Source organism: Mercurialis annua, linkage group LG7 (assembly GCF_937616625.2).
Source record: "Mercurialis annua linkage group LG7, ddMerAnnu1.2, whole genome shotgun sequence".
In the NCBI taxonomy this organism is placed as follows: Eukaryota; Viridiplantae; Streptophyta; class Magnoliopsida; order Malpighiales; family Euphorbiaceae; genus Mercurialis; species Mercurialis annua.
Window position 1 is genome coordinate 45,343,863 of NC_065576.1, and position 19,211 is coordinate 45,363,073.

The following is a 19,211-nucleotide window of genomic DNA, read 5'->3' on the forward strand; positions in this document are numbered from 1 at the left end:
TATTTATATTTTTGTCAAGCACATTTCAAGGATTGAGATCCTTTCGAGTTGGATTGAACATAATCTATCATATTCAACCAATTCACACATTTTCTTAAAATAAACAGCGTAGATTAATTTAATTTAGACTTCAACCATCTACACCATTTATTTTGTATAGAAGGGTGTAAATTGATTGAACATGATATATCATATTCAATCAATTTGAGAGAATTTTAATTCCGATTTAAATCTTGGTATAATAAATGTAAGATAGTAAGAATTTTTAGTTTAAATAGACTTGCATAACTTATTGTAAAACAGAATTTCCGATAATTGACATAAAAAAGTAATTCATGTCTCAAATAATTGAAACTTCAATTGGTTGGTTACTTCAGTTTGTTTCTTAAAGCGAACCGAATAACCCAAGTCTTTGAACTATCAAAATTCAATTCAATTTGAGAGTAACTATTCAATTTTTAATCCATTATTGCACAATTTTACATAGAATGATATAAATAGAGATGGATTATGATTATTATGTACCAAAAGATTAGGAATTTGACATATTACAATCCAAATGTAATAATATACTAGTAAGCATGAAAATTTCAATTTCCACCCAAATTTGAAACAAAAAAAGCTTACTATTCATCAGAATTTGGGCTCAAATTCGAACATTCTTCCAAACTTATTTTCAGCCCTTTTTGGAACTCTACATATGGATATGCCATGGCTTGATCTTCACCTTCTGTTCTCCATCTACAATATTTGTACAAATCCATCATTTTATATACAAAACATAAAACTTAAAGTGAAAATAGTGATTTTTAAAAATTGAAGGGCAAAATGGTAATTTGGACCTAAATCCAGGGAGATTTTAGTAATTATCCGTAAGATGAATTGGTAGGAAATTAATTACCTGTAATTCTGTACAAGGTGATGGAGGAAAAATGCTACCTCAACCTTAGCAAGATCAGAACCTGGACAACATCTAGACCCTCCACCAAATGGTGTAAATTTCTTGCATGTTTGATCTTCGGTCTAAATCCAAAAAATTTAAAAGAATTAACTACATTTTATGAAATGTAATTATAATGTTTTAAAAAATAAAATCCAATTAAAAAATGATGGGAATTTAATTTTTGACATGAGAAATTCTCATTTTAAAGCTAAAATTCAGTTAGCTTGTCATAATCAAATAGGTCCACTCCAACATACCTAAGAGTAGTACTGACATTATAATTAATTGGGAAAAAAAATATCAATAAATCTATAGGATGGTCCATTTTCTAGAACAAACCTTGATATATAAATATCCTTGATGTAATAATCCATATAATTAAAGTAGTAATTAAATGTTAATTATAATTAATTACCTCCCATCTCCATGGGTGAAACTGTAGAGCACTTGCATGCAAAGATGTGTCTAAATGTACTGCTGTAAAAACAGGTAGCACTTTCCAACCAGATGGAATTAAATAACCTAAAATAAGAAAAATTTAAAATACATTATTGCATTATAATTAAAATTTAAAAGGTACTAGTTACAATATGTTATTAAAAATAAAAAGATGTATGTTGATTTTATAATACAAATACAAAAAGTGCATGCATGCTAGATTAAGAGTAAAGCATGTATAATAGTAATAATTAATTAGTGAAATTGATGATTAATTAAGAGAATAAGGACCTCTAAATTTGACATCTTTCAAAGCCTTTCGGTGCACAAATTTTACAACATTCCCATATCTAAGTGCTTCATTGATGACCTATAAAAAATAATAACAAAAATTAATTATAGATATACAGATAAAAAGTCAAGAAAACCATCATGCTCTATATAATCATTACAAATTAGCATGGCCGAAACTAAAAGTTGACAAAAAAAAAAAGAGAAAAAAAACCTACAAAATTAAATCAATATAAAAAGAAGAAGAAATTAATTCTCTTACATTTTGAGTAAATTCCATGTTCTTATAATCTTCCCAATTCAAATATTCATCTTTTTTCTTCACGTTTCTTATGCTTTGATGCTCTAGCTGCATGTGTAGTAGTAATGAGAAAGAAAGATTCTAATTAAGCATTATTAATAAACAAATAGAAATAATTAATCAATAAACTAGAAAATTGATGAGTGTGTGCATGTGATTAAATTAACAAATCGTGAACTTAAGCTTGTTTTACAATTCTAATACGAATTTTAAGTCGAAAACACCGAGTAATTTTATGATAAGAAAAAAAACTTTAATATAGAAGTCAATATATAGTGAAATGATAATATATAACCGGCTTCCACACGGGTATCTTTTTATCAAAAATTAATCGAAAATGAAAATTGCAAAAGAGTTCATATTTTAAATTGCATAAAAATTTATGTTAAAATTATGAAAACACGCTAAAATTCACGATTTATTTTACAATTAGCTCTCTTAAGTTGGTTAAAGTTAATTAATTAAACTAAATTACCTTAAGGTGGTGTAATGCAGTGGGAGAATTAGCAAGAAAATGAACAACCATGGCCATTAACAAAGAAGTGGTTTCATAACCACCCAACAGAGAATCCAAAACAAAACTAACTTTTTCATCTTCAGATAAGGAATCAACACAAAGAAGTATTTCAAGAAAATCACTCTTTTTTGATCCAAAATCACTCTTTTTTTTCCCTCTTCTTTCCTCTATAATTGCTTTGACAGTTGCTGATATCCTCCTTCTAGCCTGTAAAGAGCCACCACAAAAGTTGATCACATGCCCTCTTCATTTTTTCATGATCTTAAAATATTTTAAATTTTAATTTAAAGAAGCTACCCTATATAATTATTGAAACCCACTTATTAAATACCCCCCAAAAAAAGAGAATAATAATAATAATAATAATTAAAATAAGCACCTGAACAGCTCTAGCATATGGAGTCCCAGGAATATAGAGAGGGAGAGATATTAGTCCTTTCATGAATGTAAGAAAATCTTTGAGAATTTTTGTAGTTTGTGGCTCTTCTGGTGTTAAGCCTAACACTTGCTTCACTATTACATTGAATGTGAACTGTTTCAAGAAAATCAAGAACATATTTAGTTCATAAAAATTGCATGTATTTTCAAGAAAATTTCATGTATGTTCAAGAAAACAAGAAAATTTCATGTATGTTCAAGAAAAACAAGAATATGACATGTAGTTTCAAGAAAATGGCATTAATCAAGAAAATTGCATGTATTCTCAAGAAAATTAAGAAAAATGGCATGTATTTTCAAGAAAACCAAGAAAATGTTATGTATTTCCAAGAAAATCAAGAAAATTGCATGTAATTTTTCAAGAAAATCAAGAAAATAGTAGTTTACCTTTCTTGCTTCTTCACAGAACATGACTTGTTTTTTGTCTTTCCAAGATTTAAGAAATTGAATAGCAGTAGTTTCAATGTCATTAAGAAACTCAGGTTTAGATTTGGTAATATTAACAAGTGAAAGAGCAACATTTCTGAGTCTTTTATGAGTATCACCAACTGCAACCAGCATTGAAACATTTCCAAGAATTCCATGAATTGGCTTTGGATAACTGCACTCAAATAACTTCCCTTCATTTTGTAGTATGAAATAGTTCAGTTCTTGATCACATGACACCACTGTTGGTGAGAAAAATAAATGGGACTTAAACACTTTCCCATACCTGAAAAACACCACAAAAGAACAAATTAACATTTTAAAAAACCGACACCGGCACAAAAAAACGGCACACTTCGACACTGACACAGCGAAACAGTAATATTTTAAGCTTTTAGTGTGAAAATGAAAGTTTTATATAGGTTTTTAAAACGAAAAACGTTGATTGAATGAAATGTACGTGCTAAACATGATAATATTAAATAAATATCGAGTTTCTTACCTTGAACAATGATCTTGAAGATATTTTCCAAGAGAATTAGAAGCATGAGGCTTTAAAAAACTAAGGGTTTCACCTAAAATTGGCCACCCAAATGAACCTTTAGGAATTAAATTATGATCATGTTCATCACCATGTTTCATGAAGAACATGGGGAAGAAATGGTTGAAGATGATACCCAAAACACCACAAAATATACTAACAAACATACCAGCCCAAAAACTAGCCATGGACAAGGAAAAAGAAAAAACCAGTCAGTGTAATATATTTTTTATATATATTCAATTCTTTTTCTTGAAAAAAGTATATATAAATATTAAATTTTGCAGAAGCAAAATGAAAGGAAAACTGAGGGTTCTGTAGGTTGAATTTATTTATGCTATATATAGAGAGAGGGGGGGAGAGAAAAAGATAAAGAGAAAATTAATTAAGGTTAGATTAGTATGTTTTATTTTTATTAAATGTTTTTTCACAGACAGGAAAAAGTAAGCAGGCTTTTTACAAACATAATTACTGTGAGTAAAAATAAAATGTTTGATCAGATCAGAACATAGGAAATGAGGAAATTGAAGTCCACTGTTTTAGTCTAGGACTTAGACCTTTTACTGCTACTACTAGGGATGCAGAAGAGAGATAAATATTCAGGATTTTTAATAAATGAATTATTACCGGATAAAAGATAAGTTTAAGGGTGAAATTTAATCATTTGACTAAATTGAGTAACATAAAAGTTAATAGATGAGTGAGATCGTACAATATATTTAAACTTGAGTGGTATTATAATAGATTTAAAAAAAAAATCAGAGGGTGAATTAGTGTATTTTATTAAAATTTAAGGGGATTTTAGTAATTTATCCTTTATAATAAATGAATATTACTACTAACCAAAAGTGAAATCAGCATGCAAATTTGTATATTTAAGTTACATAAATTGTTTTTAATTTTTTAGTCAATTAAATTTTTAAATTTAATTTTCAGAGTTAAATAATCACTTTACTCAATTACGTTTTTAAATTTGTATCTCAAAATTAAATAAATATGCGTTTGAAGTATACATATTATAGATTATTTGACTTAAGTTGTGAGAGTTTGAGGATTCAATTGAATAAAAGAATTAAAATTAATTTATTTAATCTCGAAATATGTATAAATTAAAGAGCTAATTGATTAAAAAAATTAAAAAAAAATTATTTAAACACATGATATATAATTTCAAAGACCAGATTGATCGGATCCTTTGTTCTTATTACTATAGCAATTAAAAATTAAATAATTAGATCACATTGTAAATGAGTATGGCTTTAATTTTTCTGATAAATCATACCTTAATGTGCAAGTGATTAGTACCATGAAATGATAATCACCGTTATCACGATCCAATTTCAGAAATCGTGAAATAAATATATTAGTATCGAAACTCGTAGCTAGCCTCACGGATAATCACACAATATAAATAAACTTGTATAAATCAATTCTCGAGGCAACCGAGATTCCAACGTAAATCTAACAGTTTATATAACAAATATATAACCAAATACTCGGCTCAAATCCAAGACTCTAACAACATGCCACAATATAAATAATTGAATTCAAGTATAACATGCCAACAACATAACAAAACAGTCGGACCAATCCGACAAATCAAAGTATAAATAACCATAAAAATAAACAAGGTTTATTGCGGTTTAAGAGTGTAAAACAGTTTTGACTAGTTTAAACAAAATCAAAAAAACCTCCGAAGAATGAAAGAAGTCGGAGATACTCACAAATCATAAACCTGGAAAATGGAAAAAGCAACGGGGTCAGATATACTGAGATGAGTTCATAATACAATTTACACTTATTAAGTTAAAATTTTTGAAATTATAAATCTTTTATACTAATATATATCGCACTATAAAAACAATATTGAATTGAAATCCAAAGTATAACCCAAAATAAACGGGAACAAATCCTCGTCAATTTCAAAGTAAGACAGACATTTAGTCAGCCAAACTCAAAGTACTTACCGATGCACTTAGTTTCGATAATGCCTATCGAGTAACTCGTTTCAATCCAGTTCCATAATCATTCAAAACAATTCGAAAACATTTATATATTAAAATACATAAGATACTTAATAAAACGGTAAATAGCACTACAAACTCACTGCTTGTAAAACCACATGAAAATCCTTGCAAACAACTAACCCTGCGCGGATTCCGAAGCACGAGTAGACGACAGGTCTGTAATAACCCGTAAATTTTTAAGGTATTAGATCGTGCCACGTGTCCTAAATTGCAAAATTTAGGTCAAGTAGGTCGGAATTGGAAATTGAGTTGAAAATTATAGTCAGAATAAGTTTATGAAGTTGATCGCGGAATAATAATTTTATTTAGTAATTATTATTCATTAGAGCGGGTATTAGCGGAACTAAGGAAAAGCTAAGAAAATTAAAATAAAATACAGTGCAGGTCCCGAACTAATAATTTTTACGCCATCGTCCGTAAAATAATTTTAAGAATTTATCGATAAATTTTCGTGTAATTCTGATATTGTTTTAAAATTAGACGCAGACGTTAATTAAGGAATTGAGTTAAAATGCGAGATTGAGCTGCTTGAGCCTAACATACTTTAGCCAACCTATTTAAGCCTTCATCTTCAACTTCAAGATGAAGTATCAGAACCATAAACTCATCATTTTCACGTTAAACTTTGGCAAACCCTAACTTTTCCGTTTTTCGTCCAAATTCGACGGTTTTTTTTTTTTGCAAAACGATCCTGAAACGAAGGGCTATCAAGGTAAGCTAGTCGTTTTAAGGGTTGTTTGGTTTAATTTGATGGGTTTTTGGATATAAATGTTAGGTCACGGCAAAATTGTACGTTTACGCGTATTTGATTCGTTTTAAGCGTTTTTATCACGTTTTTGATAGTTTGCAGTGTCGTTATAATGTTGGATATGTGTTAGGAGGTCGGAAACACGTCGGTATCGGGTTTTAGGTCAGAGATCGCGTCCTCACGACGTGAGGGGACCCCTCACGACGTAAGGGAGGTTTGGCAAGGCATTCCAAGCCAGTTTTGAACGAGAATAATGCCCCGAGGTCCGACGCGATGCATTTTAGCTTGACTGTGACCTACGGACTCCGAAAACGTAGAAATTGGACTCAGAACATAAAGAATAAGATAGGATTTTGATATATGGAGTGTTTCGTTTAGGTTTAAGGTCTAAGTCGTATATATAGCGCTAGTATCGAAGATCGATAAGTAAAGATATAAAGAATAAGATTAGAACTCGACGAGTTACGTATATGTTTATATCTCGAGGCTAGAATGTCTATAGAGTTAGATTCTTACTCGAGTTATATTTGTATGTTTAGATTTTTACTCGAGTTATATTTGTCTGTTTCCTAGATCCGGGCATCCGGCGAGGCAACCAGCTACCGGACAAGGAGCTTGACGGGGATCGTGTGATCAAGTTTTTGGAATAACAATCAGTGAGTTTATAAATGTTTACTTTTGATGTATTAAAAATGTATTTATTTTTAAATACAAAATGTTTTATATGAATTGCATGGCATGATTTATTATCGATATGCTTCGTATGAAATGCACGCATCATTATCTTGAAACCAATATAGATCTGATGAAACATGCTTTTCTATTGGGCGGCAATAGGAACTACATGATCACTAGTTAAGATCGAGTGATATACTTCTTTATTATTGTTTGTGAATTCGATACGAGGTCATAATGGTTGAACTATCCCGCGACCTGCATCTAACGAGTCGCCATGGTTGAATTATCCCGGAACTCAGATCGATTTTTGGATTTAAGATGGTACGAGTCACCATGGTTGAACTATCCCGGGGCTCCAGATGGTAAGGTTGACATGGTTGAACTATCCTGTAACCTACCATCAGGATTAAGTTATTAGTTGATTGCAAGAAAGATTCAAGGAATCGAGGATTAGGATTTCAATCAGAAGTTATATTCGGATGCATATGAATGAATGAATTACAGCATTGATTTGTATTATAGAATACTCACTAGTAAATTATGAACTCGCTCAGTATCGACTGACCTTGTTGTTTTAAACATTTTCAGGTGAATAGATAAAGATAATTTTGTTGCCATTGGTCATTCAGTAAGTATAACCTAATTAGAACTGGTACACCTACTGTTGCAAGGAGAATCTGTTTCCTATATATATATATCCTACCTTATTCATCTTTTAAAATTGGATTAAAAGAATCAAACGCACAATGTAAATTAAATATTAAGGTGAATATGGAGAAAGAGGGGAAAGGGGAATGTGAGAAATTTAAGTTTATTCGAATTCTTTTGGATTATTTTTTGTAAAAAGTTAAACATTTTATGTGTGATTCTTTTAAAGACATATTTATTAGAGAAGTTTTTTGTTTGATGATTTTTCACCAATTTTGTACTCTTGTTAATGATTAGTTGATGGCTTGATTCAATTGAAACGGGATTGATTCATAATATCCTATTCACTTATAAGTATAATTGACAAACCATGTAAATAATTTGTGGTATTTATTTATTTTAGGTTAATAGACTGAAAAAATCCTGACCTTTATTTTAATTTTCAATTCCACCCCGACCCAGTAATTTTTCAATTATACCTTATTTTATATTTTTAGTTTTCAATTGCACCCTGAATTAAAAACATTAAATGAATTTATTATTATAAGGACTAAAATATATAAAACAAATACATTTAAGGATTAGTTCATACTTGTTTCCATTTGGCTAAATTCAAACAAATCCTTATACTTAAAAAATTCAAATAAATCTTAAAAATAAAAATAAATTATTTTTTTTTATTTTTTTTAGTTTCCGGAGGAGGAGGAGCTGCTCCTCCTTCGGCAGCTCTTGGCCTGAGGAGCTGCTGCTTCTCATGCCAGGGGTATCTGCTCCTCAACGAGGAGCAACAGAAGTTATGCTCCTCCGTTGAGGAGCAGAAGTTCCTCTACGGAGGAGCAGTTCTGCTGATCTGCTCCTCAACGAGGAGCAACGGAAGTTCTGCTCCTCAAAGTTCCTCAACGGAGGAGCAGTTCTGCTCCTTCGTTGAGGAGCTGTCGGAGGAGGAGCAGCTGCTCCTCCTCCGGAAATTTTAAAAAATATTTTTTTTAATTAATTTGGATTTAATTTTTTTTATTTCTAAAGAAGATGGTTTTTTGGTATACTTTATAACATTAAATGATTTTTAGGTTTTTTAATAAAAATAAAGGATCTATTTTGAATATTAACCAAATGAAAAGAGTTCACTTTAATACATCAGGATGCAATTGAAAACTAAAAATACAAAATCGGGTATAATTAAAAAAATTATTAGTTCGGGGTGGAACTGAAAACTAAAACAAAAGTCGGAGTTTTTTCAGCCCGTTAGCCTTTATTTTATTATATTATAATTTGTGTCAAATTCATTATTATTTATTTATTTTTATATATATATATATATATATATATATATATATATATATATATATATATATATATATATATATATATATATATATTCAAATAGTGTTGATTCTATTGCATATACCAATTCAGTCACAATCAGTTACAGTAATTGGTATTGGAATTTTAACATCAAATATTTGTGTTTTAATATAAAGAGAAATATCAATAATAAAAATAAGGTTGAGACTCTTATTAATGATGAATAAGTTGATAAACTACTTCTTTGTCTTTCATAGTAGTAAAAAAAAGGTTAAAAAGATGACAAAACGGTTATAATTTTTTTTGGGTGTACAATATAACACTTCTATTTATTAGATACCGTCCTTTCAAATTATCTTATCGTTGTCCTTTTAACTAAAACATAATAATTTTTATTCTCTCAATTTCATTACAATTCCAAAACTGTAATGGCTGATCACGATTCCAACATGTTAAAAACGAATATCAAAATTCTAAAAAAATCAGAGAGATAATTTTTATTAACGATTTTTTCAAGTGAGACGCTAGGGTTTTTCAGAGCTCTCCTCTTTAGTAGTGCTCATATACGGAGGCGGATCTATGTTACATGGACCCCACTTTTTTTCAGGAAAAAAAATTGTATGTACAATAAAAAAAGAATTTCATTTAAATTTTAATCAAATAACTGTTTTAAATTCAACACCTCAGTATTTAATACGAAAACCACAACTTGGGCAATAAAATGCAATGACCTTATACATAGTTGTATTGATATGACAATATTTTTCAAATTTTAAACTTAGATTTTAAACTTGCATATCAAAATGTCAATCAATTAAATTGAAAAAATTATCAAAATTCACATTTTTTATTCATTAACAATTATTAAATCTTAGAAGAGTCAGGAGGCATGGGAGGAGAGCGGCGGCGGCGTGACGGAGAGCGGCGGTGGCGTGACGGAGAGCAGCGGCGAAGAGAGAGCGGCTTCTCACGACGGCTATTGGATTGCAAAAATGGCGGCGGCTTCTCGCGACGGCGATGACTTCTCGCAACGGCAACGGCTTCTTGCGACGGCGACGAGTTCTTGCAATGGCGGCGGCTGAACAGTGGGGGAAGTGGATTGATGGTGGTGATGAGTATTAATGGAAGAAATAAGAAAATAAAATTAGGGTTTAGGTGAAGAAGATGAAAAAAAGAGGGAAATGATATTTTTGTTAATAAAAGAGACAAAGTGGTATCTTTAAAAATATGGAAAATATTTTTATAAAGATAAAAATAAAGTAGTATGTTTATAAAATATTTTACTTTTTTTGGCATAGAATGTAAATATTTCTAAATTATTCCTAATTAACTAGCATTTTAATTATTATTTAATATTTTATACTTACATACAATTTATAATTATAGAAATAATTATTAAATAAATATAATGATAATTATTTTAATTTATAAATAAATATAATTATCACTATTTGACGAGTCACATTACGAGAAACGTGTGAAACACGTAAAGCGACGCTAGTCTAATAAAATAAACGGTTGGCGTTTGAATGATTATTTAATAGCATACAATAATTTTTTTTATTTATAAAAATATTATTTTTGTAAAAATATGTATATATGTCAAAATTAATTTTTATATATTTTTATAGCTTAATTTAATTATATATAGACCCCACCATTTAAATTTTTTAGATCCGCCACTGCTCATGTATTACTGGTTTGTTTACATGTCCTCTGTTTTTTAAGCACCAACCTTAAACATAATTGGCAATACGACTGTTTTAATTGCTTTTCATTGTTTTATAAATAAGTCACCACCAAAATTCATCTTACAATAGCCCACATGCTTGCATCTACGTGCAAGCATTCATTAGAAGTAAAGAAGTTCTTAACTTTTAAGACACTGTATTTTATTTAATTTTTGTTTTTTTGTTTAATGCAGAGTTTATGAGGTTTTCTGAACGGATATTAATTATAAATTAATATTTTTAAATTTTTTATATTCAAACTAATTTATACTAGAGTAATGTAGGTTATTTGCAAGAGACAAACTCTCTGCATACATGAGTATATTCCGAATCTGCAGCCTTATTTAAGTTAGAAGAGCGCCTATCGACTCACCTGCACTTTGAGATTATTTTCTTTTAATCTTTAGTATTACATGGGTAAAACTAGAGAATAAAGTGGCGCCAGCCCCAACTATGGGTGACATTTTTTAATATGTATCGATCACCTGAGTATTTTTTTATCCATTTTGTTTTATCCGTGAATGGTGTTTGTAAAACCCCGAAAAAAATTTATTTATTTTATCGATGAATTTCCGATATTTTTTCGGGTCGTGTTAATTTTGTGGTTCGTTTTCGGTTTGGTTCTTTTGATTGTGGTTCAACTAGGTGGTTGAACCACTTGAGCTTAACTCAGGTCTCAAAAATGAGACCTGAATTCTCGTTGAGTCTCGTTCGAGTCCATGCGGTCTCAAACGAGACTCCAAGCATTTATGCGTTGTTCTCGAGCGAGACCTCAAGCATAAATGTGCTGGTCTCATTCGAGACCAGCGATACGACTCCGAGAAGGGCAGTTTGGACTTATTTGTTTTAGCTTTCTAATCCGTATTAAAATCAAATTCCAACCCTAATTCATTCTTCACACTACAAGCAAACCCTAGCCGTCATCCTATTGCTCTTTCTCTGAGAAATAACGCTGCAATCGTCCTTCAAATTTGTTGTCTCGGTAAGTTTCTTTGTCCTTGAATTTTCAGTTTTGGTTTATAATTCCGTAATTTGGACCGTTCTCCTTCGTTCTTAGACCGAAATCAATTCTGTTTCGTCCCAGAGATTCTAGACTCACATCTCTACAAATTCCAATCTTGTTTTCGTTGAACGGTACGCAATCGATCGCGTTTCAATCGTCGTCGTTTTACCGTATTGTTTGTTCATGTAACTGTTTCATACTTCCTTGTTGCTGCCGAATCCATTCCTTTTCGTTGGCTTTGATCTTGTTATATTTCATGATGTTAGATCTCTAGGAATGCTGTGATTCATAAACTAATTGATAGTGTTGTGATAAATCTATCCGTTTGTCGCCGTTTTGAATTGTCGAATGCACGTTATAAATTCTGCCGTGTGGTTCATGTAGCTACTGTTTTCGATTCATGAGTTTGCTCTAGGGTTATGTTGTAGATTGATTAATGTTTAGGTTAGTTTTGATCCTTAGTTTCATGCTTCTAGGTAAATTTGGATTCTTGATTATATCCTTGGTTAGTTTCATGATTCTGTAACTTAAGATTTGTTGAATTAATGATATTGTTCAAAATCTTGGGCGAGGTAGTTTCGTTTTAATTTGAAGAAGATGGCTAAATGGCTATTGAAATCACCAACTATTTTGTTTAAATCAATTAGATCACTCAAGTTAGTTTTATTTAATGGTATTGTTTTTAATTGTAACTTTTGAATTTCGATTCGATTTATAAATTAGTAAAGTGTAAACGATAAGTATTTTACAACTTAAGTTATAATTACTCCGATAATTATATTTAATTTCGAAAATCAATTTGGCATGTAAATTGGCATGTAAATTGGCTAAATTATAGTTTAGCCCTTGAACGTTTTTTTTAAACTTAAATGATTAAGTTTTTGGTTTGTAACTCGGGTTACTTGAAATTGAAGTTATTGAGTTCTGTTTTTAAAATGGTTTATTATTTTAACAAATTATTTTATAAATATAAACTCGGGTTTATATTTTATAAACATTTTGAGTCGGGTTAGACTTGGGTCACCCGACAAGTGAGGCTAGCTTGGTAGTTATTGGTAACTCAGCTAACCCAATATTTGGAAATTATTTATTATTTAAAGTTTATTGAATAATATTTATAAATTGGACTTTAAAACAAGAACTCAATAGACTTGTAGTAGTTGAGCATTTCTACCTATTGGTTATTTTGTGTTGCTCTGGATTGTTTTATTCTGACGTGTTATTTGTGCTAGTCCTATGTGGTGTCTAGTATTCTATAGAGTTAGGGTCTGTTTTTAATAATTATTTATATTGTCTAGACTCGTCGACTGTTCGTGCTTCGGAGACGAACCAGGAGTAGTTGCTTGCCAGTTTATCACGTGGATTAGCAAGCAGTGAGTTTATACTTACTATTTACCGCTTTATTAAGTAAATTGTTATTTTAATAAATAAATTTATACTGTACGTATATTTCGAACTGTTTTATCATTATGGCTTCTAGTTGAAACATGCTACCTAATGGGAATCATTAGGACTGCGCGCGCACCGGTAATGATCTGGGTAAGGTATATTGTGAAATGTGGTAACTCGGTGTGAGCAGAGCTCTCGGGACCAGGTAGAGTAACTCGGTGTAGCTCAGCTCTCGGGATTCTGGAAATGGTCTAAGTATGGTCAATGGTAACTCGGTGTAGCTCAGCTCTCGCGACCAGGCCTATTGGATTATGTATATATTTAGAATTGTGGATTAGGGTTCCAACTATTACTCGTAAAGCTGTTATAAAATATTTTAAACGGTTTTAAAGGTTTTCCACTTAATAAATGTAAATAGTGGTATAAACTCATCTCAGTATATCTGATTCCAATTTTTCCAGAGTTATGATTTGAGAGAGTCAGCTGATCTCCGATCTTTACTTTTTTCGGAGGTTTCATTTATTTTGATAAAACCGTCAAACTATTTTATTCTTAGACCGCAGTAGTAACTAGACGTCTTTATTTTATTCTAATTGTTTGTCGGTTTGGTCCGACTGGATATATATTGCTTTGGCATGTTTATATTGTTTACTCTGATTTGCTTTTATGCCATTTTGGAAACTCGTAGTTGAACGAGCATTCAATATTATTCATGAATATTATGAACTGCTAGAATTAGGCTGAAGTCTCGGTTGCCCCTGAGCATTGGTTTCTTGCAGGTTTATGTGTTTGTATGTTAACCGAAAGGTTTGTTACGGGTTTTGGTACTACATAGGGGTGTCAAAATGGGTCCGGGGGTCGTGTGTGTGTCGTGTCGACCCACTCTGTTGACACGATTAGTGTCAACACGAACACGACTTATTTAACTAATCGTGTCAAAATTCTCAACCCTAACACGACACGAATTTTAAACGAGTGACACGACACGACACGATTAACACGTTAAGATAAACGGGTAACACAATTAACACAATTACACGGCTAACACGACTCGACTAACACGACCCACTTAACATTTAAATTTTTTTAAAACCATATAAATATAATTTTACCTCAAATTTATCAATTAATATTCAAATTGTAAAATTTTAATATAGTTAATTTTATTTTTAATATTGATATAATTAATTTAGAAATTTTACTTTTTATTTTTATAATTATAATTATAAACGGGTTAGGTGGGTTAGATGGGTTTGCGAGTCAACCCGTGACACGACCCATTTATTTCGTGTCATAAACGGGTTGACACGTTTTCGACACGAACCTGTTAATCCTCAACCCGGATTCGCCAAACTTACGGTTAGGCGAATCGTGTTATCGTGTCATGACCTATTTTGACACCCCTAAGCGCCAGTCACGATTCATGAAAATGGGGCGTGACAGTGTTGGTCGTTTTTAGTCATTCTTTCAGATTATTAAACATACGATTAATTACTACTAGACGTAAGTTCCGCATATTTACGCGGAGTCAAATTAATAATTTATTTAATTAATAAATTTATTAAAAAACATATATAAAAAATGTGAAAAAAATTCATAATATGCGGACTAATAAAATAAAAATCTCTTTTAATGTTAATTATAGATTACTTGAAAATACTGATGATCTCTAATATTAATACTCTTTTAATATTAATTTTTATTTTAAGTAAAAATAAAATAAAGTGTAATGTTAAAATCATAAAAATTAAATAAATATTTTTATAACATGTGACTTTTTTAAATTTTAGATTAATTTTATTTTTTAAGGATTAATATTCAATAAATAAATGATTTGTAGAAATTAGAAGTTAATATATATTAAATACTATAAAGTGTAGAGATTAAAATTTAATATAGATTAGAACATTATAATGTGTAGAGATTAGAAGTTAATATATATTAAAACACTCATTAAAATACATATAATTTAATAAGTGATTTTAAAAATATGGGAACTGTTGAGAATATTCTATTTGATGAGAATTAATAAAAAAAATTCCATTTGGTCAGAATTAATGAGAGGCCTCCATTGGTCCTCTCAATTATATAAGTGTTAAATTATTCCTATAAATTTATATTTGAACTATCATTTTCTCTATAACTTTTAAAATGTACTATTTTTCCTTTTATATTTTAGTTTTTTTTTTAACAAGAACCTTCTTTTACGAGGGAATTTTTGTATTTTTTATCCATTTTATTTTATCCGTAAACAGTGTTGGTCTTTTTTTTTAGTGATTCTTTCAGATTATTAAATTCACGATTAATTACTATTATTTTTATAAATTTATATTTGAACTATCATTTTCCTTTATAACTTTTATAATGTACTATTTTTTCTTTTATATTTTAGTTTTTTTCAACGAGAACCTTCTTTCATAAGGAAATTTATGTTATATCAAACACAAAATTTAAAAAGATAATAATGATTTTTAAAATTGAAAGAAAGGATAATAATTCAGACATAAACTCATATGAATAATACTAATAACCCTTAAAAATACATATATTTACCTTTTATTTATTTTATTTTTATTCCGTCATTCTCGCCAATAAAATATACACAAGAATTGAAATGAGAATTTCATATACTTCATGTTAGAACAAAGGATCAATTCAAATATCAAAAAAGTTAATTTCAAGGGAACCATATTACTTCTACTCTAAACTAGCTAGAACTATATTATTTTCACAATTCTAACAAAAAAAAAAGTAGATTACCTTATTAACCTCAGTTAATTTTAATAAGTTAATAAAAACTCTAACTAACCCTAATTAATTAAAACTCCAATTAACCTTAATTAATTTTTATTAATTCCAAATAATCCGAATTTCTAATTAATCTTAAAAACCTATTTAACCCTAAAAATATAAAACCGCCGGCGTCATCACCAACAACCTCGCGTTGCCACTGCCTCACTGCTGCTCTATCTCGCGCCACCATAAGCTCCATCTGTCGCCTGGTTCAAAAAGTTGAAGTATGGATTCGACGAACACAAGAGACGAACGTCAATATTGTTGTCGCAGTTCGTTGAAAGACGCTTAAACGAAGAAGAAAGGATATTATTTTAAGGGGCAGTGACTGAAAAACGACGGCATTGTGGCTTGGAAGAAAGGAAGAAGAAGATTAAAATAAAAAATTGCAAAATGGTCTTCTAATATTTATTTAAAAATTATGATGATGTTCGAACTTTTAAAATTATGCATGCCATAATAGACATATTTGAAAATTCCTAAATACAAAATTTAGAAATAAAATAAAAATTAGAAATTATTTTAATTTGTTTTCATTTTATAATGGAGAGCGTGTTTCACGCAAGAGGGTGAAAAATGGAGGGAGGGATTAATTCATCCGGTTCTACCACAATTTGGATAAATTTGACCCGGTTTGTTTGAGAATAATTTTTTTAATATTTTATATCAAGTTGAAGGGGTAAATTGATCTTTTGTTCTTTCATATTAATGATCATTGCCTCTTCAATTAAATAAAATGATGATTATAGAGATATAAAATAATACACAATCATGAAGAAAAAAATTTCAAAAAATTTCAAAAGTAGGGAAGAGGTACAGCTTTATTTGACCGAAAGCTTTATTGAAAAACATTTCCCCGTCAAATAATAATTAAATGAAAATGATCATACGAAAAAAGCACCTACCCATAAAATCATATTTATAATGTTTCCATATAAAATTAAAATATTTCCCATCAAACAATAATCAATGAAAATGATAATACGAAAAATTGTACATGCAATGTTACATTTTTCTATTATGTTTCCAAAGAAAGCGAAATCTGATCTAACAAAAAATTAAATTGTAAAAAGGACCAAATAAAAACTTTACATATTATTTTTTTACATATTAAATTGTAAAAAGGACCAAATAAAAAGTTTATGCATTATTCATGTACACATTAATTGTCAATGATAATGAGAGAACATAGGCATGCAAAACTGAGTCGTACTAAATTGAATAATTTAATTATCTGAATTAAAGAGACAACTCCATCTCTAAAATCAAACATGGAAATTGGCTGTTCTATGTCCACTCTGCGAGAGGCCAGCCATTTATAGCTTTTTCAATATGATTGAATCATTTTTTTTGTAATTTTTTGATATGTGGGTTCCTAAATTTAATATTTATGTAGATATTTAGTCCTCTGATTTATGAATATTTCTACATCTAACACCTCCACCTGTTTTACTATTATATAACTCAGAACATTGATTGAAAAATAGTTATTTTTGGTGTTATTACTAGTTTAATTATTAACAAATAAATTTATTTAATGTACTTTTAAAAAGTTAAAATTGTAATTATAAAAATTGAAAATTTGGATATTAAAATAATGAATTTAGATAAATTCAGAAATTATTGATATAATTTTTTGTTTATAAAATCACAAAATAAAGAGACTGGAGGTGTGAAACTAAATTTTCAAAATTAATCTAAGTAATTATAACTGTTTCATATTTGATTAATAAAGTTTGATGAATTTTCAAAAATAAAATAAAAATTGCAGATTTAATTAAAATTGATTTTAATTTTGTTAAACTAATGAGAAAAAAGAAAAAAGAGTCATTTATATCCCTAATATTTGTCTCCGAAGTCAAATAAGCCTATAATGTCCGATAAACTTAGTTATTGCCTTTGACGTATTAAAAAAAAATGAACAAACAGGTCCAGTTTTAACGCATAAATGAGACGTTAAGGGGTCTAGTTGTTAAAAGCGTGAGATCCGATCGCTCATTTTTTTTATAATTTGGAGATATATTTAAAAAAAATCGGACGCTGGGGATTTAATTGTTCCTGAAACAAATTTTAGATATATTAATGATTCGTTTTTCTAAAGAAAAAGAAAAAAAAGGTGAATTTGATTCTGAAATGACTTTAGGTGCTGGACGTCGAGGGGGGAACTCCAACTTAGTCAAAACACTTTTTGCAATATATTATTTATCGAGTTTCTAAAAATTATAATTTCTTCATACTCATAGGGACCCTTTCATTTCATTTTTCTTCTGAATATATATCATTTTTCTCATGAACACAACACCAAAATAATCATCAAGTAAATGATTTAGCTCGCATGTTATGCTAAAATTGCAAAAATTATCGATATAAATTATTGATGTGGGTAAATTTTATATGAAATACCTCTTTAGAAGCAGTTTACATTAACATGTTAATTATTACATATATTTTTTCTTTGTTTAATCTACATAATGCGGGCGGAGCCAAAAATAAGTTTAAAAAGGGAAAATTGAATAATTATATTTTGCAAATAAAATAAAATTGAGATGTTTGGAAGGAAAAATAAATTGAGGAAGTTTAATTATCTAAAGATCTAAATATAATAACTATATTATTTTGTAAAATAAAAAACAATTAATGGCCTTTTCAAGCCAATTTTTTTTGGGAGGGGCCAGGAACCCCCCTTAAGACAACCTAGCTCCGCCTCTAGTCTTGGTGCACAAGAAGAGGGTCATGTCATTAGCAGCTATCTTTATCTTCTGTAAATTCGACTTTTTTACAAATGATAATTTAATTTAAGCAATAAAATAGTGATATTGAGTTTTTTGATTGATGACATGGATAATAGGCGGCTATTTCTATTGTAATTGAGATTGTAATACTTCATCTGTTACAAAAAAAATAAATCACCTTATTATTTTAGGCGTCACAGTAAAAAATAATTTTAAAATTAAAAGTTTCACTTACTCCTAATATATATATGCATTGTTATCTTGAA

General features: G+C 29.5%; 1 protein-coding gene across 2 annotated transcripts; it reads right to left on the minus strand.

The window, feature by feature from the left end:
• Window positions 1-477: 477 nt before the first annotated feature.
• Window positions 478-4,195, minus strand: LOC126654736 (cytochrome P450 724B1). 2 transcript variants are annotated; one of them, XM_050348696.2, is made up of 9 exons: window positions 3,857-4,194; window positions 3,316-3,640; window positions 2,870-3,022; window positions 2,449-2,697; window positions 1,935-2,021; window positions 1,673-1,751; window positions 1,359-1,465; window positions 902-1,023; window positions 478-741 (listed from the first exon to the last, which is right to left on the minus strand). In XM_050348696.2, exons 1-9 carry the CDS (start codon window positions 4,081-4,083, stop codon window positions 627-629), a joined length of 1,464 nt encoding a protein of 487 aa, XP_050204653.1. In that variant the 5' UTR covers window positions 4,084-4,194; the 3' UTR covers window positions 478-626. The 2 variants fall into 2 exon arrangements, with proteins under 2 accessions (XP_050204653.1, XP_050204654.1); XM_050348697.2 differs by lacking the exon at window positions 478-741 and having other exon boundaries at window positions 898-1,023; window positions 3,857-4,195.
• Window positions 4,196-19,211: the final 15,016 nt, after the last annotated feature.

What these genes read in the sequence shown, in the direction of transcription:
- LOC126654736 (XM_050348696.2), bottom strand. Translation starts at nt 4,083, where the DNA reads ATGGCTAGTTTTTGGGCTGGTATGTTTGTTAGTATATTTTGTGGTGTT. An exon ending in GAAAGATGTCAAATTTAGAG is followed by an intron (nt 1,466 to 1,672) that starts GTCCTTATTCTC and finishes TTCTTATTTTAG; the next exon opens with GTTATTTAATTCCATCTGGT. An exon ending in CACCTTGTACAGAATTACAG is followed by an intron (nt 742 to 901) that starts GTAATTAATTTC and finishes CAAATATTGTAG; the next exon opens with ATGGAGAACAGAAGGTGAAG.